Source organism: Lissotriton vulgaris, chromosome 11 (assembly GCF_964263255.1).
Source record: "Lissotriton vulgaris chromosome 11, aLisVul1.2, whole genome shotgun sequence".
Lineage (NCBI taxonomy): Eukaryota > Metazoa > Chordata > Amphibia > Caudata > Salamandridae > Lissotriton > Lissotriton vulgaris.
The window spans coordinates 301,173,127-301,192,725 of NC_141699.1; the positions used below are offsets into that span (position 1 = coordinate 301,173,127).

The following is a 19,599-nucleotide window of genomic DNA, read 5'->3' on the forward strand; positions in this document are numbered from 1 at the left end:
CTGTAATCACAGGACTGCACAGTTATATTGCTTTCATTATAAAAGATCTCCCGACACATCCTATAGGTGTAACCAGTATCCCTGATATTAAGAACGATAACCCACAGCGCGCATTTACTGATAGTTGGTCTGAAATGTTGATTGTTATACCTTTAAAGGCCACCCACCATTACTAATAACCACTGCATCACTCATTATGTGAATCAGTTAATAAGTAGTACAAGGTGATGCCTTAGGCACCATAAGTGACAGCTCACATAAGTGGAGCAGCTAGGATCTTCAGTGTGACTGCCAATGAGGCAACACTGGCTGACTGTACTACTGTTTGTACTCCTGCAGCAACTTAAAGCAAGTACTCACCTTTGGTTTGTCTGGTTCCCGGGAGTAGGCCGTGTACAGCTCCTTAAACACCCCTTTGTTTTTGGCAAAAATGGCCTCTTCTTTGTAAATGTGATCAATTTTAGACTCTCGGCAACCAAAGACGAGGATCATCGGGCACGGTTTGATCCCTGTGTGGGAGAAGAGAAGACCCATTGAGATAATAACCTAACAGTTATGGAGGGAGAAACCAGCTTTACACAAAGAACAATTAGCCAGACAGAGAAAAAACAATAAAATGCAACAAAAATAATTGTACTTGAGGGCAGGAAGAGCATCATAGCAGAAACAATGAATCACACCAGATATGAATTTTTTATTTGTGTATATACAATGTTTTGTTATTTATTAGACCCATACATGGTTATCAACAATGTTTGTGTATTTTGTTAAAGATAAAATCGGTAAAGGCATATCACAGAATTTGTAAGTGAAGTATGATGTGCTTTTATTGTTATGAACTGCAATCCTTTAGTGGTTTATTGATGAGTGTCTTATGATGTCATTTCTGTGTATTTTTCTTGTGTTTACAATTTGAAATGAATTACTTTCTTCGCTTGAAATGCCTTAGTATTTATGTGATTAAGGTTTTCTTTTTGGCTTTATTCGGGTCTTTTATGTAATATAGGTATTTTCTTTTAATGTGCGGTAACTGTTTGCTTTAGGCTTGGCGGAGGCATCTTTCGTATTTATACGCCATACTTTAGCCATTAGGTCCTTCTTTGGAAAGATTAAAGTCACAAAAGTGAAACAAGAACTTTGAACTTCTGCGACTTTGAACCAGTGAATAACAAGATTTTGAAATGCACGTTGCTTCTAATTGTCAAGTACGATACCCAAAAATAAGTGTAAAAATGTAGGTGAATACGTATCAGCGAAACTTGAGTTGTCTGTGATGACATTTGAAACCCTGACATAGAAAACCTCATGCTATTGACTTCTTAGCCAAATACAAGTTCATATTGTGTATTCTCATCCATCTGAGCACCCTGCCCATGAACTGACCCATTGGGTCAGCTGTTTTGGGGCACCCGAGTCATACGTGGGCTATGCGCAATGTGGAAATGCTGATTTTACCCACCTTCTTCTGCCCCTTATGTGCAGGGTGGCAATGCTGATCTTACCTATTTTTCTGCATGCCCTTCACCACCTTCCTCTGGCCAGCACTACCCCTCACGTCTCAAGGCTCTGCCTTCTGTTCTCAGTGAGAGAACGAAGGAGAAGCCATACTAGCCTTGAGGAAAATGCATTTATCGTCGGTATACCTGTGGTTCTGTAGTTTATGGGTCAGTGGTTCGCAGATTCTGAACCCGTACAATAAAGGTCGTCGGATATAGACGATTTTGGTATCAGCGGACCGCAAATCACGAGTGCGGTGTGTACGAGTGTTTTCGTCATAATTGATCAATGAGAACACTACGTATTCAGGGATTTCGTTTGAACCCTAAGGTTCCATTTTGTGTGCGGCAGCCAATTTGTGTGGTTGCCCTCACATAGGCCGATGACTATGGCCAAACGAGTCTTTGGGACACGTACACCTTAGCTGACTCTTGTGTGACCTGGCCGAACTGACTCCTTTGCCCAAGGCTGACATCGCTGAGCCAGTTCCTTGTTAAGCAGCTGGTCAGATAAAGATCAAAGAGCAGGACATTGCTGAGTTTATGGTACACTGCACCCACCCTTTTATCTTGCTTCTCATCTGTTTCTGTTCCTTCCTTTAAGGCCTAATCACTGATTTGGGTTGAGGTTTTATAATGGGTTTGTCCGGCCTGATCGAACAGGATATTGGAATGTGCTTGGTCATTTCTGGTGGGCTGGACAACGGAAAGTGAGATTGTCGTCATGCAATACTTTCGAAATGTCATTGTTCCATTGGTCAGTTTGTACATAATTGATGCTAGCCTGGAATGTGATTTTTGGCATAAAAGACCATACTCCGCTCATTGAATTTGTGCAGTCTCTAGCGAACCACCCGTGTTGTGCTTCGTAGACCTCTGTTCCTGGTTGCAGCCAATAAACTTTGGTCTTTGACGTCATTAAGAAGTGTCCCGTGTCTCTGTTTACCGAGTCAGGGGAATCCGAAGACATCGGGCGTTATCCCTGGCGCCGCTGGGTTCTAAAACCCGGTTCTTCAGTTGGCGCCCAACGTTGGGCGACTTCAGCGGTACCGGTCCAAGCCCGAAGATCGTGAGGAGCTTCGTGTGGAAATTCTGGAGGAAGGCCTGCCACTTCATCGACCCCTGTATGTCGTCGTGGTCCGAAAGTCTTTGCTGCGAGGTTCCCCGCTTTCTGGCGGCTACGAAGGACTGCTGCCCTGACTGTCGCCCTGTCTTGGAGCCATTAGATGATTTGTAGAGCGAGACAATAGAGGGGCCTTCTGGTGACGCCATCGACATTTCAGTTAAGTATGAGTGGAGCGTCTCCCAGTCCTTAGTTTTGTTTGGGTATCCTTTGGGATCGCTTTGATTTGGTACCTGCAGGCCCCAAAGCAGAGGGACTCGTGTTTTCACGAGGTTATCGTTTTCAGATTTCCCTTGAAGTTTGAAGCTAGACTAGAGAGCGAAAATGCCTGGTCTTAGCAGATTTGGAAAGATATTTGGTTTTGGTTGTACTAAGGATTCCCGACTGGAGGATTCGTGTCCGGGTCCTCCGATTGGAACTCCGACCTATGAGCTCTACGTAAAACATGGAGTGGGCCCCATCGCGTATAATGAAATATGGGTAAAATACACGAGAAAAGACGGTGTCCTACAGTGGCCCCGTTATGGTAGCTTTGAAACTGAGATTTTAGATAATCTCGAAGTTAAACTGTTCAAAAAGAAAGTCCGGCCGGCGATGTTTGACTCTTTCCGCTTATGGCGAAAGGAAGCCAAACAGAAAGAAATTAAATTAGCGAAGAAAAATAAACGTGAACGAGGTATGTCAATGGTGCAAGCTGCTATTCAGTTTAGGGATAACGAGGAAGAACAAGAGAGCGAACAAATGCTTAGGCAGCGTAAATTAGCAGTTGATAAGTGCTACCCAGCTTTGCCACCTAAACAGCAAGAAGAGAAGAAATATCTTGTGAAAGAGCCTTTAATGTCGCATCTATTGAGTTCGCCACCGCCTTATGCACAAAATGCTACGGCACCTCCGCCACCAGTTGTAGTTGCGCAACCTCCGGTTGCTTGGCCACCTGTGATTCCTCAACAGCCAGATCCTTTTCCGTTGGCTACTATTCCTTTGGTGCCGCTTTCTCAAGGGCCGCCGACTTTGCTACCTCCTTCGTCTGCTACTCCTACGCCTGTCTTGTATACTCCTCCTGTTATTGTTCCGCCTTTGGTTTCCACTCATTCTGCTCCATCTCCTCTTCTTTTATCACCTTCTCCTTCTGCTCAACAGAGAATGACTGATGCAGTTGCTAGTATCTTTTCTCCTTTGTTGGGTTCATTGGGTATGTCTCCTGTTGTCGAGCGTAGGCAATCGCATAGTCAGTTGCCTAGTCCTGATGAAAGGACAGTGTTAGATAACTTGGCGCGTAAATGGGTTACGTATCCTACGCATTATGATCTTGAGGGTGTTATGGACGTTTTCCATCAATGGGAAGCACCGAAACAACGGTACGTTTTCGATATGATGTGTTCGTTCCTTCGTGAACAATGGGAAGATAGTGAAGTAGGTCAAACTACTTCTGAGTAGTACCGTATACGTTCTGAGTTTGCGAAAGGGACTGTTGTGGGTCTCGAGATTGAGAAAGCAGTTGGGACGTTGTTGTCATTACGGAATGCATCTCCTTCTGACCGATTGTTTGAGCATGATTCGTCAGTTAGGAGAAAGGAGCAACAATATCCGATGCGTGAGGTTCCTCCAGTTTGGAGGCCTGGTGATGCAGCTGATAATCCAGCTATTCCGCCACACTTTCAGCGTGTTTGGGTACATGTTCCTTGGAAGCGTGCTGAAGTTTTAGCTACTAAGCAGTCTTTGCCTGATCCGCGCAAAAATCCAGCGGGGTACTATAAGGAGCTAACTCAGACTGTGAGTTCATGTATCATGAATCTGGCTTATATAGATATGTTGTTTGGGAATGTTGTTCCACAGCCTATTTGGGGTAAGATTCGTCACACGGATCATGCGCAAGAATTGGGTGAGACATGGAATAATCTTAGAGATGCCGATAATAGACAAGTAGGTGGTGCTAAGCCTGAGGATTTGATTGCTGATCTTCCTGGTAGGATTATTAATTATATGAAGACTCTAATGCCTGAAGTGCGTGTTAATTGGGACAAGTTGTCTGCATGCAAGCAGAAGAAAGACGAGACTGTGTCTGACTTTTTCACGCGGTTTGAAGAGACCTTTGTAGACCACAGTGGTCAGGACATAGAGTACTGAAGGTGGTCAGAGATTGTTCGTTGACAAATTTGTTCATAATTTGCTTCCAGAATTGTGCAATAGGTTGAAGGATTCCGAGAGTGCTTGGGCCGTTTCCACGTCAGCGCAGATTTTAGCTACTGCCCAGTACTATGAAAATAGAAATAAGGATGAGATAGAGAAAGTGGATAGGAAGACTAGGGAATTGAAGACTAAAGTTCTTCTACAGCAAGCTTATCCGTCCCGTAATAATCAGCGCGATTATCAGCAGAATCAGCAATATCAGAGAAACTCGCAAAGGTTCGAGTCTTCTCAACAACGTTTTCCCGTAGATCCTAATCAGTGTGCGTATTGTAAAGAAGAGGGCCATTTCAAGAGTAGTTGTCCGGTTCTGTTGCAGCGCACGAATGGTGCTTTTGGTGTGAGAAGTCGAGGTGCTCAAGAAGCGCCTAGAGGTAGAGGTCGTGGTCAGAATGCGCGTTCTTTGTCTCCACAGAATTCTATGAATAGCTTTGATCAGCAGAATGGTGCATCTGGTAGGACGCCACAGTATTATGCGGATGATTACTACGTCAAAGGTGAGGAGGTGAATGGTAATGATTGTTAGGACAGCCATAGACAAAGAGAGGGAGTTGTTTCCATTCCAGTAGATCAGAGTGGACCTTATGTTGAAGTGATTGCATCAGGTGTGTCAGAGCCTTTTCTGTTGGATACTGGTGCTGCAAAGAGTTCTATTATGCACTCTAAACTCTCTGGCGCACCTTTGTCTGGCTTAAAGAATGTTTCAGTAGGTTTTTCTGGCGCCCCGGTTACGAATCCAATTTCTAGTCCGTTGTCTATTGCTGTTGGACCTTGTGAATTCGAAGCACCACTCATTCTGACGACCGGTTGTGGTGAGAACTTGTTGGGATTAGACTTGTTAAAAAGATTGTATGCCACGCTATATTGTTCTCCTTCAGGAGTATATCTTACCTTGGGTAAGAGAGTGATCTATCTGATGTACTTATCTAAAGATCGACTTCCACCGGAATTGTCTTCTCTCCCTGATTCTTTTTGGGCTACTGGTCCTAATGATGTAGATCTTTTAGAGATTCCGCCATATGTTGTGACATTGAAAGCGAATGCCAGATTGCCATGTATTCCACAGTACCGTATCTCGAGTGATGGTGAGAGAGCACTTTTGGCGATCATCTATGATCTGATTGAGAAAGGTGTGATTGAGGAAACGAGAGGTAATGTGTGCAATAGTCCTTACTTGCCTGTTCTGAAGAGAACTGATTCTTCACAGCCTCCTGTATATAGGTTTGTGATCGATCTTCGTGAGGTGAATAAGATCGTTGTTCCGCAATTTCCTGTTGTACCTGATATCACCGCTTTACTGACTTTGATCCCGGCTACAGCCACGTGGTTTTCGGTGATTGACTTGAAGAATGCTTTCTTCAGCATCCCGATTGCCGTGGAAAGTAGAGATATTTTTGGCTTCTCTTTAGGAGGACGAAGTTTCCGCTTTAAGCGCGCTCCTCAAGGCTATTGTGAGAGTCCATCGATCTATAGTCAAGCTTTGAAGACGCAACTTGATCTGTTGGTTTTACCTGATGGTGCTGCTCTTATTCAGTATGTTGACGATTTGTTAGTTGCTGCTGATAATGAAGAGATTTGTAGAGAGGCTACTTTGTTGTTGTTACGTCACTTGTCTGATTTCCATCATAAGGTTTCTCTTTCAAAGTTGCAATATTGTTGACAAGAAGTTACCTACTTAGGTCATCTCTTATCGAAGGAGGAAAGGAAACTGACCTCAGAAAGAATTCAAGCGATTGCGAAAATGAGTGTGCCTACCACACAGAGAGAAGTACGTGTGTTTTTGGGTATTACGTCGTACTGTAGACAGTGGATCCCTAAATTTTTGTTGTTAGCGAAACCATTGATAGCTCTTACTGTTAAGAATACTCCAAATCCTATTCCTTGGACTGATGAATGTCAGAAGAGTTTTTCAGATTTACGTGATGCGTTGTGTTCGGCTCCTGTGTTGGGTACCCCCGACTACAGTAAGCCTTTCACATTGTATGTCCACGAGAGAGAGGGATGTGAATTGTCAGTCTTGACTCAACAGTTTGGCGATAAGCAGCATACATGTGCTTATTTTTCGTCGACTTTGGATCCGGTAGCTAGAGCGTTGCTGAGTTGTTTGAGAGCTACAGCAGCAGCGGCTGTTTCGATTCGACAGTCTGCTGGTTTGGTTATGAACAATACACTGATTGTGATGGTTCCACATGCAGTGGATACCTTGTTGAATCGTACCAAGACACAGCACTTAACTAGTGCTCGGTTGTCGGGTTACGAATTGACCTTGTTAGCGAGTCATGTGCATATTAAGAGTTGCAACACATTGAATCCAGCCACGTTGTTGCCCATTTCAGCTGAGTTAGATAACACAGAACAGCATGATTGTTTCCTTAGAACTGAGGAAGAAACGAAAGGGAGGATAGACCTTAGGGATACTCCTCTTCCAGAAAGTGATGGTACTTTGTGGGTTGATGGTTTGTGCTTTAAGCTTCCGAATGGTGATACGACTGCGGCATATGCTGTTACGACTTTGCATACGATTGTTGAAGCTGTACCTATCCCACATAATTCAGCGCAAGCAGCAGAGTTGATTGCATTAACGAGAGCATGTGTGTTGGCGAAAGGAAAACGAGTGACTGTGTATACTGACAGCCAGTATGCGTTTGGTGTGGCCCATGGTTTTGGGCGTTTGTGGAGAGAGCGTGGGTTCCTGACTTCGCATGGGACCAAAATCCAGCATGGCCAGTTGGTGAATGAACTCCTTGAATCACTTACTTTGCCATTGCAAGTAGCGATTGTGAAATGCAGTGCGCATAAGAAAGTTACGGATGATATTGGTCGCGGAAATGCGTTTGCAGATGAGGTCGCGAAAGAAACTGCGAGAAATGTGATGAGTCGAATGTATGTTGCAGATCCGGCGAGATGGGTTCCAGATAGAAGTATGTGTGAAGATACGATCGAGAGTGTGAAATTCATCCAAGCTGAAGCTACGGAGAAAGAGTTGAATGAATGGAGAGAGAGTAAGGGTAGATTGGACTCGAATGGGTGTTGGATTGATTTGTCAGAGCATCAGAGATGGTTGCTACCTGATTCATATGTGCTTCCAGTGGTTACATGGCTCATGGAATGGCACATATCAGCGTGAAAGGGATTTGCAAGTTGTTGGCTCCGGTTTGGCAGAATGCTGGAATTCCTAAGTGTGCGGAGAATTTGGTTAAGAATTGTATGGTGTGTTTGATGTACAATCCGGGTAAGGGAACTCCAACTCCAGCTGGTCATTTTGCTCCTCCAATGTATCCGTTCGAGACTTTGCAGCTCGATTTCATCCACATGGAGAGGTGCAACAACCTAAAGTATGTGTTAGTGGTTGTTTGCTCTTTTTCTAGATGGGTGGAAGCCTACTCTTTGAAGGACAATACTGCCTTGTCCACAGCGAAAGCCCTTATCAAAGAGTTTTTCCCTAGGTATGGATTGCCAAGAATGATCTGGAGTGACAATGGAAGTGAATTTGTGGGTCAAGTGATGAAGAGAGTGTGTGATGGGTTAGGAATTAGGCAGAAGTTCCACGCTGCAAATCACCCCCAATCAGCTGGTCTAGTCGAGTGCTATAATGGCACTCTGAAATTAAAGTTGTCCAAAATCCAAGCGAGCTCTGGTTTACAATGGCCAGATGCTTTGCCTCTAGCCCTTTTGTCCACTAGAATGACTGTGCATTCACGAATGGGTTTGAGTCCGTATGTGGTCGTGTTTGGCCGCCTGGCGAACATTTGGGGTGTGCCAAGGCCGACTAAATTTAGTGAGATTGAACATCCTGTGTTGCTTGATTACCTGTATGAAATGACGGCTAAATTGCGTGTTTTGCATCAACAGATACACAAGCTTTCTGTAAACTGATGTAGTCATACCATTGGGGTTTTTTTGAATACATCAGTTTACAGAAAGCCCACGGATGTAAACAACGCCCTACATTTTCACAGTGCGCACCCCATGACATTAAAACAACATCTACCTTTCTCACAATTTATGAGGATTAAAAGAATTACCTTGGATCCTCAACAATGTGACAATTTGATTCAGGATCAATCTAAGAGATTTAAAGCTAGGTGCTATCCCTCGGAGATAATAGAGACAGCTCTTACACGTATTGAAACTAAATCACGTGATCAACTATTGGAACCACGAGTTAAGTCAACCCAAAAACGTGAAGTGTTTGTCCTAAAACACTCCATCCAAGCCTCCCAAATTAAAAGGATCATCAGAAATAGGTGGGATATTATATATCAAGAAAAAGATTTTTCAACCATATTCAATGGCCCACCCCTATTTGCTCACACTAGATCCAGGAATCTACGTGAATTCTTAAAGCACAAACATAAATGTTCAGAATCACATAAGGGAATGTGGAAATGTCACAATTGTGGACAATGCAGCAATGTCATCTTGGGTAACCTGTTCGCACATCCACACACGGGCAAACAATTTAAATTACAACACACCTCAGATTGCAACACTGAACAAGTGATTTATGCCATCAAATGCCCATGTGGCTTAGTATACATTGGAAGAACCAGTCGCAAAATTAAAACTAGAATTGTGGAACATAAGAGCAGAATTCGCAATCGTAACACAACCTCACCGTTAGCAGCGCATTGGGTACAAGCATCGCATACCATACCACAATTGCGCTTCACCATACTTGAGCACATCCAACCCAAGGCAGGCACAGACATCAACACTACGCTAGCACGTAGAGAAACATTTTGGATAAAAACTCTAGGAACAGTGACACCGTCGGGTCTTAATGATCATTATGAAATGATCTGTTTTTTATAAGAAGGAATTATTGTGATACTGTCATCATGATGTAAAGAATTTGCACTCCTTTTCTTGACATAGTTCTGTTTTCAATTATGCAATTATTCACTTGGTAGCAGACCCAGTATCCTTTTTTCAGAACTCACATAAACCAAGGGTTCTTGTCAATAATTTTTTTTTTTAAACTTTATTTTTGTTGCAGGGTAAACACGGATCACATCAGCCCACAGGCTGCATTTCAAATCTGCCTGTTTTCCATTAATATTATATCACAATTGTATCACAATTATTATCACGGCCCATCAGCCCACATCCCTGAGTTCGGGCGGCGAAGTGTCTTAGAATCAGCCAGCTGTATAAAGTCATTGACATTTCGGGCTTTCCATATCCAATCGGCGACCTGCATTTTGTTTATACCGCACCCCCCCCCCACTGTGTCTATTATAACCAAGATAACATTCCCCAACATGTACATCGCCACATCTAGTCCAGAGTGTTCCACGGCGTTCGTGTCATCCGCCCTGTGGTCTTTGTTCTCCCCCCCCACCACTGCCTCCCACCCAGCACCTCCCAACCGAACATTGTCTTTCCAGTCTTGTGTTTTAAAATTCCTCTTCGGGCATACACCTGTCCCCTCACGGGCGTACACCTGTCCCCTCACGACCTCATCATGCCACAATTGGTCTTACTCCCGTGACTGACTCTCCGTTCTCAACCCATCCTACCTCACTGCCCTCCCTCAAGACCATGGTACTGCCTCCACTTCGCCCATACTCTTCGGAACTTTTTGGGGTATCCTCTCGCCTTATAGGTTACCCTTTCTGCCACCATATAGAGATTTAGGCCCCTTCTCCATTCCTCTATGTCTGGTGTCTCTACCGCCCCCCAGTGTTTTGCTATGCCCCTCTTTGCCACTACCAATGCTAGTACTAGAAATATGATTTGGTTGCGTGGAAGGTCTACTTCATTCGTCATTCCCAGCAATGCCAATTTTGGATCCCGCTCTAATTCTATCCCTAAGACTTCCCCTAGTTCCATAAATATGTGTGTCCAATACAGTTGTATTTTATCGCATGACCAGATGATGTGATAGAAGTCGCCTATGTGATGTTTACATCTTAGACACATGGGGTCAGTTGTTTTCCCTGTTCTGAGGAGGCGCACCCTATCAAAGTACGTCCTGTGGAGTACGTTCAGTTGAATGAGTCTCAGCCTAGATTTAATCGCTACCTCGCGTGGGTGCATCAGGACTATCTCCCAGTCTAAATTTTCCATTTCTCCCACGTCTGCCTCCCACTGCCTCCTTAATTTAGTTAAGTCCCCCAGCATATTATTGGTTAGCGTCTTGTACGTGAGGGAGACCGCCTGATTTGTTAATTGTTCCTGAAGGAGTCTACCTTCCAGCGGTGCGTATTCCGGCAAGTCCGTAAGTGTGATCTGTTGAGCTCTCCATGCATGTGCCAATTGTGTATGTTTGAAAAGTTGCGAGCGGTGTAGACCAAATTCCTCTTGCAGCCTGTGAAAAGACTTCAATTGCCCTTTATATATGACATCCCCAATATGTGAGATGCCGATGTCCTCCCACCTTTGAAAACCCTTTAATTTTTTTAATTCCGCTAGCCAATGGCACTGCCATAGTGGCGTCTGTCTAGTCGGTCTCCCGTGCAATCCCATACGTTTTGTCGCTCGTACCCATGCTCGTAGCGTGATCATTGTCGCAGGTAGGAGCGATCTACGCATCTTTCCTCCATATAAATAATGATGCACACTGTGCGGGGACATCTTCTGTCTCTCCAGTGCATATGTCGGGTGGTCGGCCGGGGCATGAATCCAGTCGTTTATGGGCATCAGGTGTTCCGCCCAATAATATGCTTCTAGATTGGGTAAGGAAATTCCCCCATTGTATTGGTGGCGCTGGAGTGTCTGCAGGGCAATACGCGGCTGTTTCCCTAGCCATAGATAGGATCGGAGGTCTGCATGCACCTTAGGTAATGCAGTAGCCGGAGGCGGGTAGTACTCATTTTGGAGTGCATAAAGGAACTTTGGGAGGGTAATCATTTTATACATTGCCGCCCTGCCCAAAAGGGTGAGCGGCAGTTGCCTCCATCTATTCATGTCCCCTATCGCCTCGGTCATGACTCGCTCTACATTTCTGTCGAAAGAGAGTGCTCTATCTAGCGTAACATAAACCCCCAAATACTGAAACCCCTCGGTAGTGGTGAGCAGTTGCTCAGGCAGCGTCCCCCACCTGTCGGCCCCTTGGGGATCGTATAGTACCGACTTGTTCCAGTTGATGGTGTGACCCGCTCTTGCTCCAAAACCCTCTAGTTCCCTGAATAACTCCGGGACCGAAACCTCTGGTTCGGTAACGTACAGCAGTACATCATCTGCATATAGTGAGATTTTTTCCTGTGTTTCCCCCGAAGCCTCCCCCGAGAAGCCATGTATGTCAGGGTTTTGTCTAATTTTGGCTGCCAGGACCTCTATCGTGAGCGTGAATAGTAGGGGGACAGTGGGCACCCCTGCCTCATGTCTCTGGACACCCGGAATTCTCTCGATAGCTCGCCCTTTACCCGAACACGAGCTGTCGGTGCTATGTAAAGTAGCTCTATCCATCCCAGGAATTTTGGGCCAAGGCCGAACCGTTGCAGCGCCGCCAGAAGGAACGGCCAGTGCACTGCGTCAAACGTCGTCTGCGTCCAAGGACAGAAACCAGTGAGGTTCCCCTCTATCCTTGACTTCCTGCAGCCAGTTGTGTGTGCGTCTCAGGTTTAGTTTAGTTGCTCTGTCTGGCAAGAATCCGGATTGGTCTGCATGTATGAGGTCTGGAATCACTGACCGCAGGCGGGCCGCCAGCACCGTTGCCAATATCCTCACCTCAATGTTAAGGAGTGAAATCGGGCGATATGAAGCGCATTCATCTGTGGGTTTGCCCTTTTTGTATATTGGGACAATGGTGGCCAGAGTGAGGTCCGGTGGAAGGCTTCTGTCCTGGTATGCTTCAGTATACAGGGCCTTCAGGTGGCGTGTCAATAGGTTCTTGACAATAATTGAACCACACATTTTATATCCTCATTTTCATACACTTGCCACACACCCCTATTTATATATTTGCCATACACCCCTCTGACTAACATTTTCATTTTTTTCGTAAATTGATACATGTGATCTCTTTGTATACATTCTTTCCATGTTCCATTCTCGAGATCGCTGCACAATAAAGTTACTTGTCAAAAAAACTAGGTGTTTACATCTCTCGATCTCGCCACGTTTCTTCTTTTCCTCTTTTTTACTTCACATGGTATCTTCTCTTCATTTATTTAGTACATATCCATTTTACTTTTATTTATTTAATTTTTTCGTTCACAATCAGGATTCCCCGTTTTTGTTCGTTTTTTGATAAACGGCCATCACATAGCATGTTATACCTTTAAATACGCGAAGCATACTGGGATAGCTTTCAACAAACACGGAAGCACCAGACTCAATCGCGGGATTACGGAGCTCGGCTGCCGAACACTTCACACGGAAGAAACAAACTCGTACGCGGGATCATTAAACTTGCCCCTTCGAACGTATAAAAAGAGGTAAGATAATCCTTGTTTATCAGCTATTTTTCAGCTGCTTTTCAAAAGAATACCATACTTAGTTCCCCACTACGACCTTTTTCAGATCCGCCCGGAAGTCTCAAGTTAACATCGTGGGTATTAACTTAACAGCGCGACACTGGGCGCAGGTATCGGTAAGTGCTCTAAGGCACACATTGAATCACAGTTAGACTGCGGACCATCACGCACCGTTCATTTATCAACATTATTGTTTGCAATTCTATTTCAGCGAGCTCTTGCATTGAGTTTATATTAACGGATTGAGAGTGGTTACTTTCAATGACCTCGATTCCAAGTGGGCGGTAAGCTACCACCTCACTTAGCACCTTGTCACATTACATATTGAGCACTTAGGAGAGATATGGTTAATAGGGTCTTCATGCATAAAACATCTGTTGCACCCCTTTTTTATATACTTCATCACCTTTATTTAGTTTCCCTTACAACTTGGTTTTCTATTTCTCTTGCATGACATGAATGCACCTTACCATCGCGCACCTCCCCTTTTCTCACCTTTTACTTTTGGAGTGCAAATTCTAACAGTTTCGTTTTGTTAACAAGAAATGTATATACTGGCTGTATATATTTGACATATTTTTGAGACTTTGGTACTTATTGCATTTGTAGGTTCCTGTGGAATGAATACTTGAACGTTTTCTGGACCTTAAAATCTAATATCCCCTGAAGAAGGGTTCGTGCTGTATAGAACCCAAAATGCATTGGGATTTGTTTCTATAATTGTTTCTATAATTGTTCAAGACCCGATCTTGTTACAACTGAAAAATATATTTTGATTCTGTATGAATTGTTCTAAAATGTATACATTTATGTTGCTTCAGAAATGAAATGTTTATTTGATAAATTACGGTATATAATGAAAAAATACTACAGGTTTAAATAAACTCAACACCTTAAGAGTATTGATTCACTGTACTAATTTTGTTTTAAATGATTGAGGAGACGACTCCGGTCACCCAACAATTGCTGTGCTCCGCTTAACAGGTTGTGGAGATTCCACAGCCCTTTCACAATAGTTTCAGTATTCAGAGATAGACAGGGGTCTGATCTTTCTCATAGGCGGCAGCACGCTCACATTGTCAAGTTTAGAATAACTTATTTACTAGGGATTACTTTGACATACATAGGTGTGCAAACACATTACCATCAATTGCTCTAACCATTGAGCCACACTTCTCCATGTACACCCCATGATTGTAGGGGTACGGTGCGTATGTCCCCTTGAGTACACCCCATGTATGTTGGTGTACGATGCGTAGGGGTACGGTTGGTACCCATGAAGGCCGTAGGTGTACGGTGCGTACACCCTGTGCGTACACCCCTTGAATGTAGGGGTACGGTGCATATGTTATTGTGTGGCTCTCCATACGAATTGCCTATACGCGACGTTTTCCGTACGAATCGCGTACTCGATCCATGGTCTGGATCGTACTTGGTGGGTCGTACGACATGTTTACGATTCGTACGGATCTATGTAAGGATCTATGTCGTACGGATCGAGCCTTGTTTTTCGTACGGTTCGCACGGATTCGGACGGATTTTCTACCTATGGATCATACTATGCGATTCGGACGGATTAGTACGATTCGTACGGAAACGGCTACGAATACAAATCGGCGTACGGATACGTTTCCTGAATCGGAATCGACCCCCAGGTGTCCAGATAAAAACAAGGGAAATTAACAAATACATACACTTTGTTCAAACCTGGTTGAGGTAGTTTGATTCACAGATGAATCATTTAAATATGAGAGTAACTATCATGATTCCATCTCTGTTTCTAGAAGGTTTCACAGGGTGAGATGCATTGCTGCTCCACTGGCTATTTGATTTAACTTTATCCCCACTGATAGGTTACAGCAAACAGTTAAGGTAACTTACACTTGAGTGATTTACACTTTTGAGTAACTTTACTACTTTTGACTAGCCACAAAATCCCATGGTAAAGGAAATCAAAAGTGTATGCTTGCATGTCTTCACCCCCTGGAAAATAGGGTGCACTCGAATTTACAAGTGTAGGTTACTAATGCCAAAATGAAACAGTAGTAACTCCTGCACCACACATGGCCAACCATTGATACTGCAACAATTATTCATAGAAAGTAATGGAGACAGAGACTTACAATAAAACCCCATAGGAAATCATGTTAAATTAAAACATTTGAAATAGTATAAAATATAAATAAATACAAGATTATGTAAAAACATTTCAAAAATAAAACATTATTTAATTTAAACTATTTTGACAACCTTTTTGACTGTATGAATAAAACATGAATTGTTATTAAACTATAATGAAACCACTTTTAAATAAATCTATATATTATTTTTTCAATATTAATGCATACCAAATAAGTTTTTACTTTAAGAGGTAATATATATTTTCAATTTAAACTTCAGAAAATAATTTTTATATAATGTTTTCTATTTAAATTAAAGATTTAATTCAAAACTAAGATAAGTGTTTTTGCATTTTCCCTTTTATTTTACATTTAAAATAAATATGTAAAGTTAATTTACAATCATATTTAATATGAAAGTACCTTTACAATTTTATTATACAGTTGAATAAACCACTTGACTTTTCCCCTGGACTTTGCCATAGTGAGATCCCCACCCCGACTGTGTGGCCTCACTATGCTAAAGTAAAAAATGTATTTACCCTAAAAAAATGAGTAAAAATATGTGTGTTGTATATCAATGCACATTAATTTATATATTTATTTTAAATGTAGAATGTAGAAAATCAAAAGGTAACTGCAACATTAACTTAATTCTGAATGACCTTTTTAGTTACTTCCAGTATATTATATTAAATTAAATTATACTTGAAATTTAAATTAAAAAATACATTCCCACCTAAAGTTAAAAAATAACATTTTTGTTATGCGTTAATAATTATTAAAATAAATATAATTGAACAAAATTATTATTACACATTAAAAAGGTTGGTAAAACCTTGTTTAGGTTATTAAAATATTTTAGTATTACTAATAAATGTTTTATTTCTAAGTTTTTTTGCATTAAAATTACATTTGTTTAACTATTTTAAATAATTTAAATGTAACATTATTTTCCTATGAGATTTTATTTTAAGTTGCTACATCAATTATTTTTTTCTGTGGGGGAGTGTTGCATTACCTGGGGTTGGCTATGTGTGGTGCTGCAGCTAGTCCAGCTCTGAGCTGAAGTATTTTACCACTGGTCCTGCAATGCTTCCCAATAGAAAATAATGAAGGAAGGAACTTAAATTAATTGTGGTAGTGTCTTTGCACATTCAAATATAGGACATTCTGAGAATGTAACATTGCTCTATACTTCTGCTAGATAATACTAAAGTAAGCAGACAGGAGATGTTATGATTGACCAGGAGATAAGCAGCTTGAAAGGTTTGCTAGAACCCGAGACAGTCCCCCTACCTGAGGAGCAGTTCTGTCTGTATTCTGTACTCTTTGGTGCGAGAAGTTCAGTATGCTTGAGGTTTGCCTGGAGTGAGGGAGTGGGCTATCCAGATCATAGCTGAAATGGTGACTTTACAAAGCAGTAGAGAAGAGCTCACACACAACTAAGGGGCCAATTCCGATGTGGTCGCAAACGGCTCTGACCGATAGTTGGAGCCGTTCAGACTGCATTGGACTCGGCTGTTCGGATTCCTTTCCAACTGACCCATTTTTAAGGGGCTGTCGGAAAAAAATCTGAATCGGAATTTTTCCACCAATCCCGCTCTTTCCGGCTGAGGGATTCCGATGGAAGATTCCCACAGCCTTTCTGTGCCAGCCTTTCCGACACAGAAAGGCTGTCTGAATCCTACTTTGGGCCCTCCCAGCAGGGCCCCCATAGGTACAAGGCCTCCAAATGGTGGCCTAGGGGGCCCCCTGTTGACCCCTGCATCCGGTGGCAGGCACCTCAAGGTGCCTGCCACCGGATGCAGGGATAAACTGCACCTCTGCTCTTTGCAATGAGAGCATGCATTCCATTCAGAATGCATGCTCCCATTGTAAAGAACAGGATTGCGACCGAACAGTGTTCGATCGCATCTTACTTGCGGGGCTGGAACCAACAGATCATTCGGTTCCAGTTCCCAACCGATGTCGGACAGAGTCCGGCCTGTACGACTTCAGAATCGGGCCGTACGTATCTGAGTAAAACCTGATGGCTATGCTGTTTATGGATTGGGGACAGCACGTTCAATGAGCCACGCAGCCACTTCACTTCATAGGAGGAGTTAGCTGGTCACTGAGGCTTGGTGTTTGGCAGAATTTGTGTGCAAGATTTACTTGATGCACAGCTTAGGCTTTCTTCCAAGAGAAGTTTCCAATCCTGACCAAAACTTTATGGTTTGAAACCCACCTCTTTCTGATGGCCAAAAAATTACCAAGAGCAGGTAGATGTGCTCAGCAAAACTCACTACCTTGTCCACCTTTTGGATGGGAGAGACTGCCCTGAGTTCCTCTTCATGATGCAACAAGTCTAGTTGGCTTCTGGGAAGGTCAACCAGGTCCAGGCCACATGCTTTACATTGTACTAGCTCACAGTGCCCAATGTTGCTGGGTCATTAAACGTCTTCTGGGGTTGAGCATGAGGCGAAGGTGTCAGAGACTGTCCAAATGTTTTTGTGCAACGGGGTGGCTGGAATTAGCTCTCGTGTACCTGGATTTAATTTTTATTTGAGGAGCAAGGACCCACCTCTGTATTCCGGTAATCCCAGTTAAGAGAAACCTCTGTATCTGTGGTGTGACATCTGCCTTGGAGCAGTAATACCCTTCAAGATAGGAAAGGAGTTATTTTGCTAGGTCTTTTATGATATCACTTTTTGACTTGATAGCCTGTATTTACTGCACTAATCCATGAACCCTTGCTAAGATTATTTGTTTGTGAATTTATTGTTTATTTATTAAGAGAACGTGCATTTTTATTGAATGCTTCTGTTTGTTTATTCTTTGGTGAGTTATTTACTCGTGCAACTTTCCTGGCGTCCACTTTTGTCCATCTTTGTCCTTGTCGACCTTTCTTTCGCCGAGTTATTTTCTTGTCTAAGTTTAGATGCTTATTTAAAGAAAAAGAGGTACCTACGTATACATTTGCCACTGAAATCTGTGAGCTGAGCTGTGGATCAGCAAAGGAGGTGTCGCTAGTGGGACCATGTGCAACTGGTATTCCACAGTCAACATCTACCTACCTGCATTAAATCGTTGTGGTCTGATACTGGGAATTACTCTCTGGCTATACGTTTATATTTGATGGGTACAACAGTGATGGGAGATGCTCCTTTCAAACTGCACTTGATAATGCATGTATTTTACTTATTCATGATAAAATTGTGAGCATTTGGTCGATTGAAACTTTTGAAGATGATGAGACCTACCTTTGTGCTGGATGTCAAAGAGTCGTTGCTCCCAAAAACTTCGGAAAGGGGCAATCCCAGTGCCTGGACCTATTAGGATGCAGGGAACGCGCGGGTCCTTTGGCATGTGGAAGCTGGCCGCCCTGGATAGAAAGAAGCAGACATTGAGAAAGAAAACTAAAGCTCAGTGGAGAAAGGTGAGGGCAGAGCCAATTACAGCAATAGTTGTCTCAGGATATGGTGAACGGAGGGAGAGAGTGTGCGGCATTCGGGCGTTGTGTGTCATACTCCAAAGGAGCCCAGGAATAACACCATGCAGCCACTGGTGTCCCATTTCCCAGCCCACTGGAGTTATGCGATTGTGTGGCTGCGGCTTTGTTTGCATAATTATGAATCTGCAGCATTTGCCACATAATCTACAGATATTAAGAATAAAAATTGGTTTCTAGCTCAAATGGTTCAAAAGTTACTAAAATCGTAGAAACACATGGTCCCACACAATGAATGGCCATTTGCAAAGTTTGACTGGTCACAGTTCTTTTGCTTATTGCTATGTTTGTGTGTTAAGCTGCTACTAAGGAGGTGTAACGTATGCCCAGACAGTGTTTACAAGTGTAATAAAACAATTAAGTAAAACTATCAAAAAAATGTGCTGTATTACACTGCATAATTTGCCTTTTCTTGCTGCATAATTTCATCAAACCTGCTGCATAATTTGCCCTTCTCCTGCGGTATATTTCCAGTGACCCTGCCCATGTCTTATAGTACTAAGGGTCAGAAACAATGGGGTGCAGCTGCAGGGTACTCTTCTAAGCATACGGTGTGATATTAGCTTGCAGTCTGGTTGAACTTGGTGTGTCCACCTCCAAAGGGTAAAATAATAGGAGTCAGCAGTATGGGGGTACCCTAGATTTAATACACCTTTGCATAAGGTGAGGAGTGTGAGAGGAGTGTGCACCTTGGGTATCTGGTAACTAAAGTAATAGTAGTGTGCAGTCCCTTTTTACAATTCCTCAGCACACGCAC

At 43.0% G+C, this 19,599-nt stretch overlaps 1 protein-coding gene across 1 annotated transcript in view; it reads right to left on the reverse strand.

Moving 5' to 3' along the window:
* NOS1 (nitric oxide synthase 1) overlaps positions 1-19,599 on the reverse strand; it is a 534,740-nt gene that overhangs the window by 20,149 nt on the left and 494,992 nt on the right. Inside the window, exons 24-25 of the mRNA XM_086943269.1 lie at positions 18,595-18,716; positions 361-509 (exon numbers count right to left, since the gene is read on the reverse strand). Coding sequence (XP_086799395.1) covers positions 361-509; positions 18,595-18,716 — 271 coding nt within the window. The remainder of the gene's footprint in view (positions 1-360; positions 510-18,594; positions 18,717-19,599) is intronic.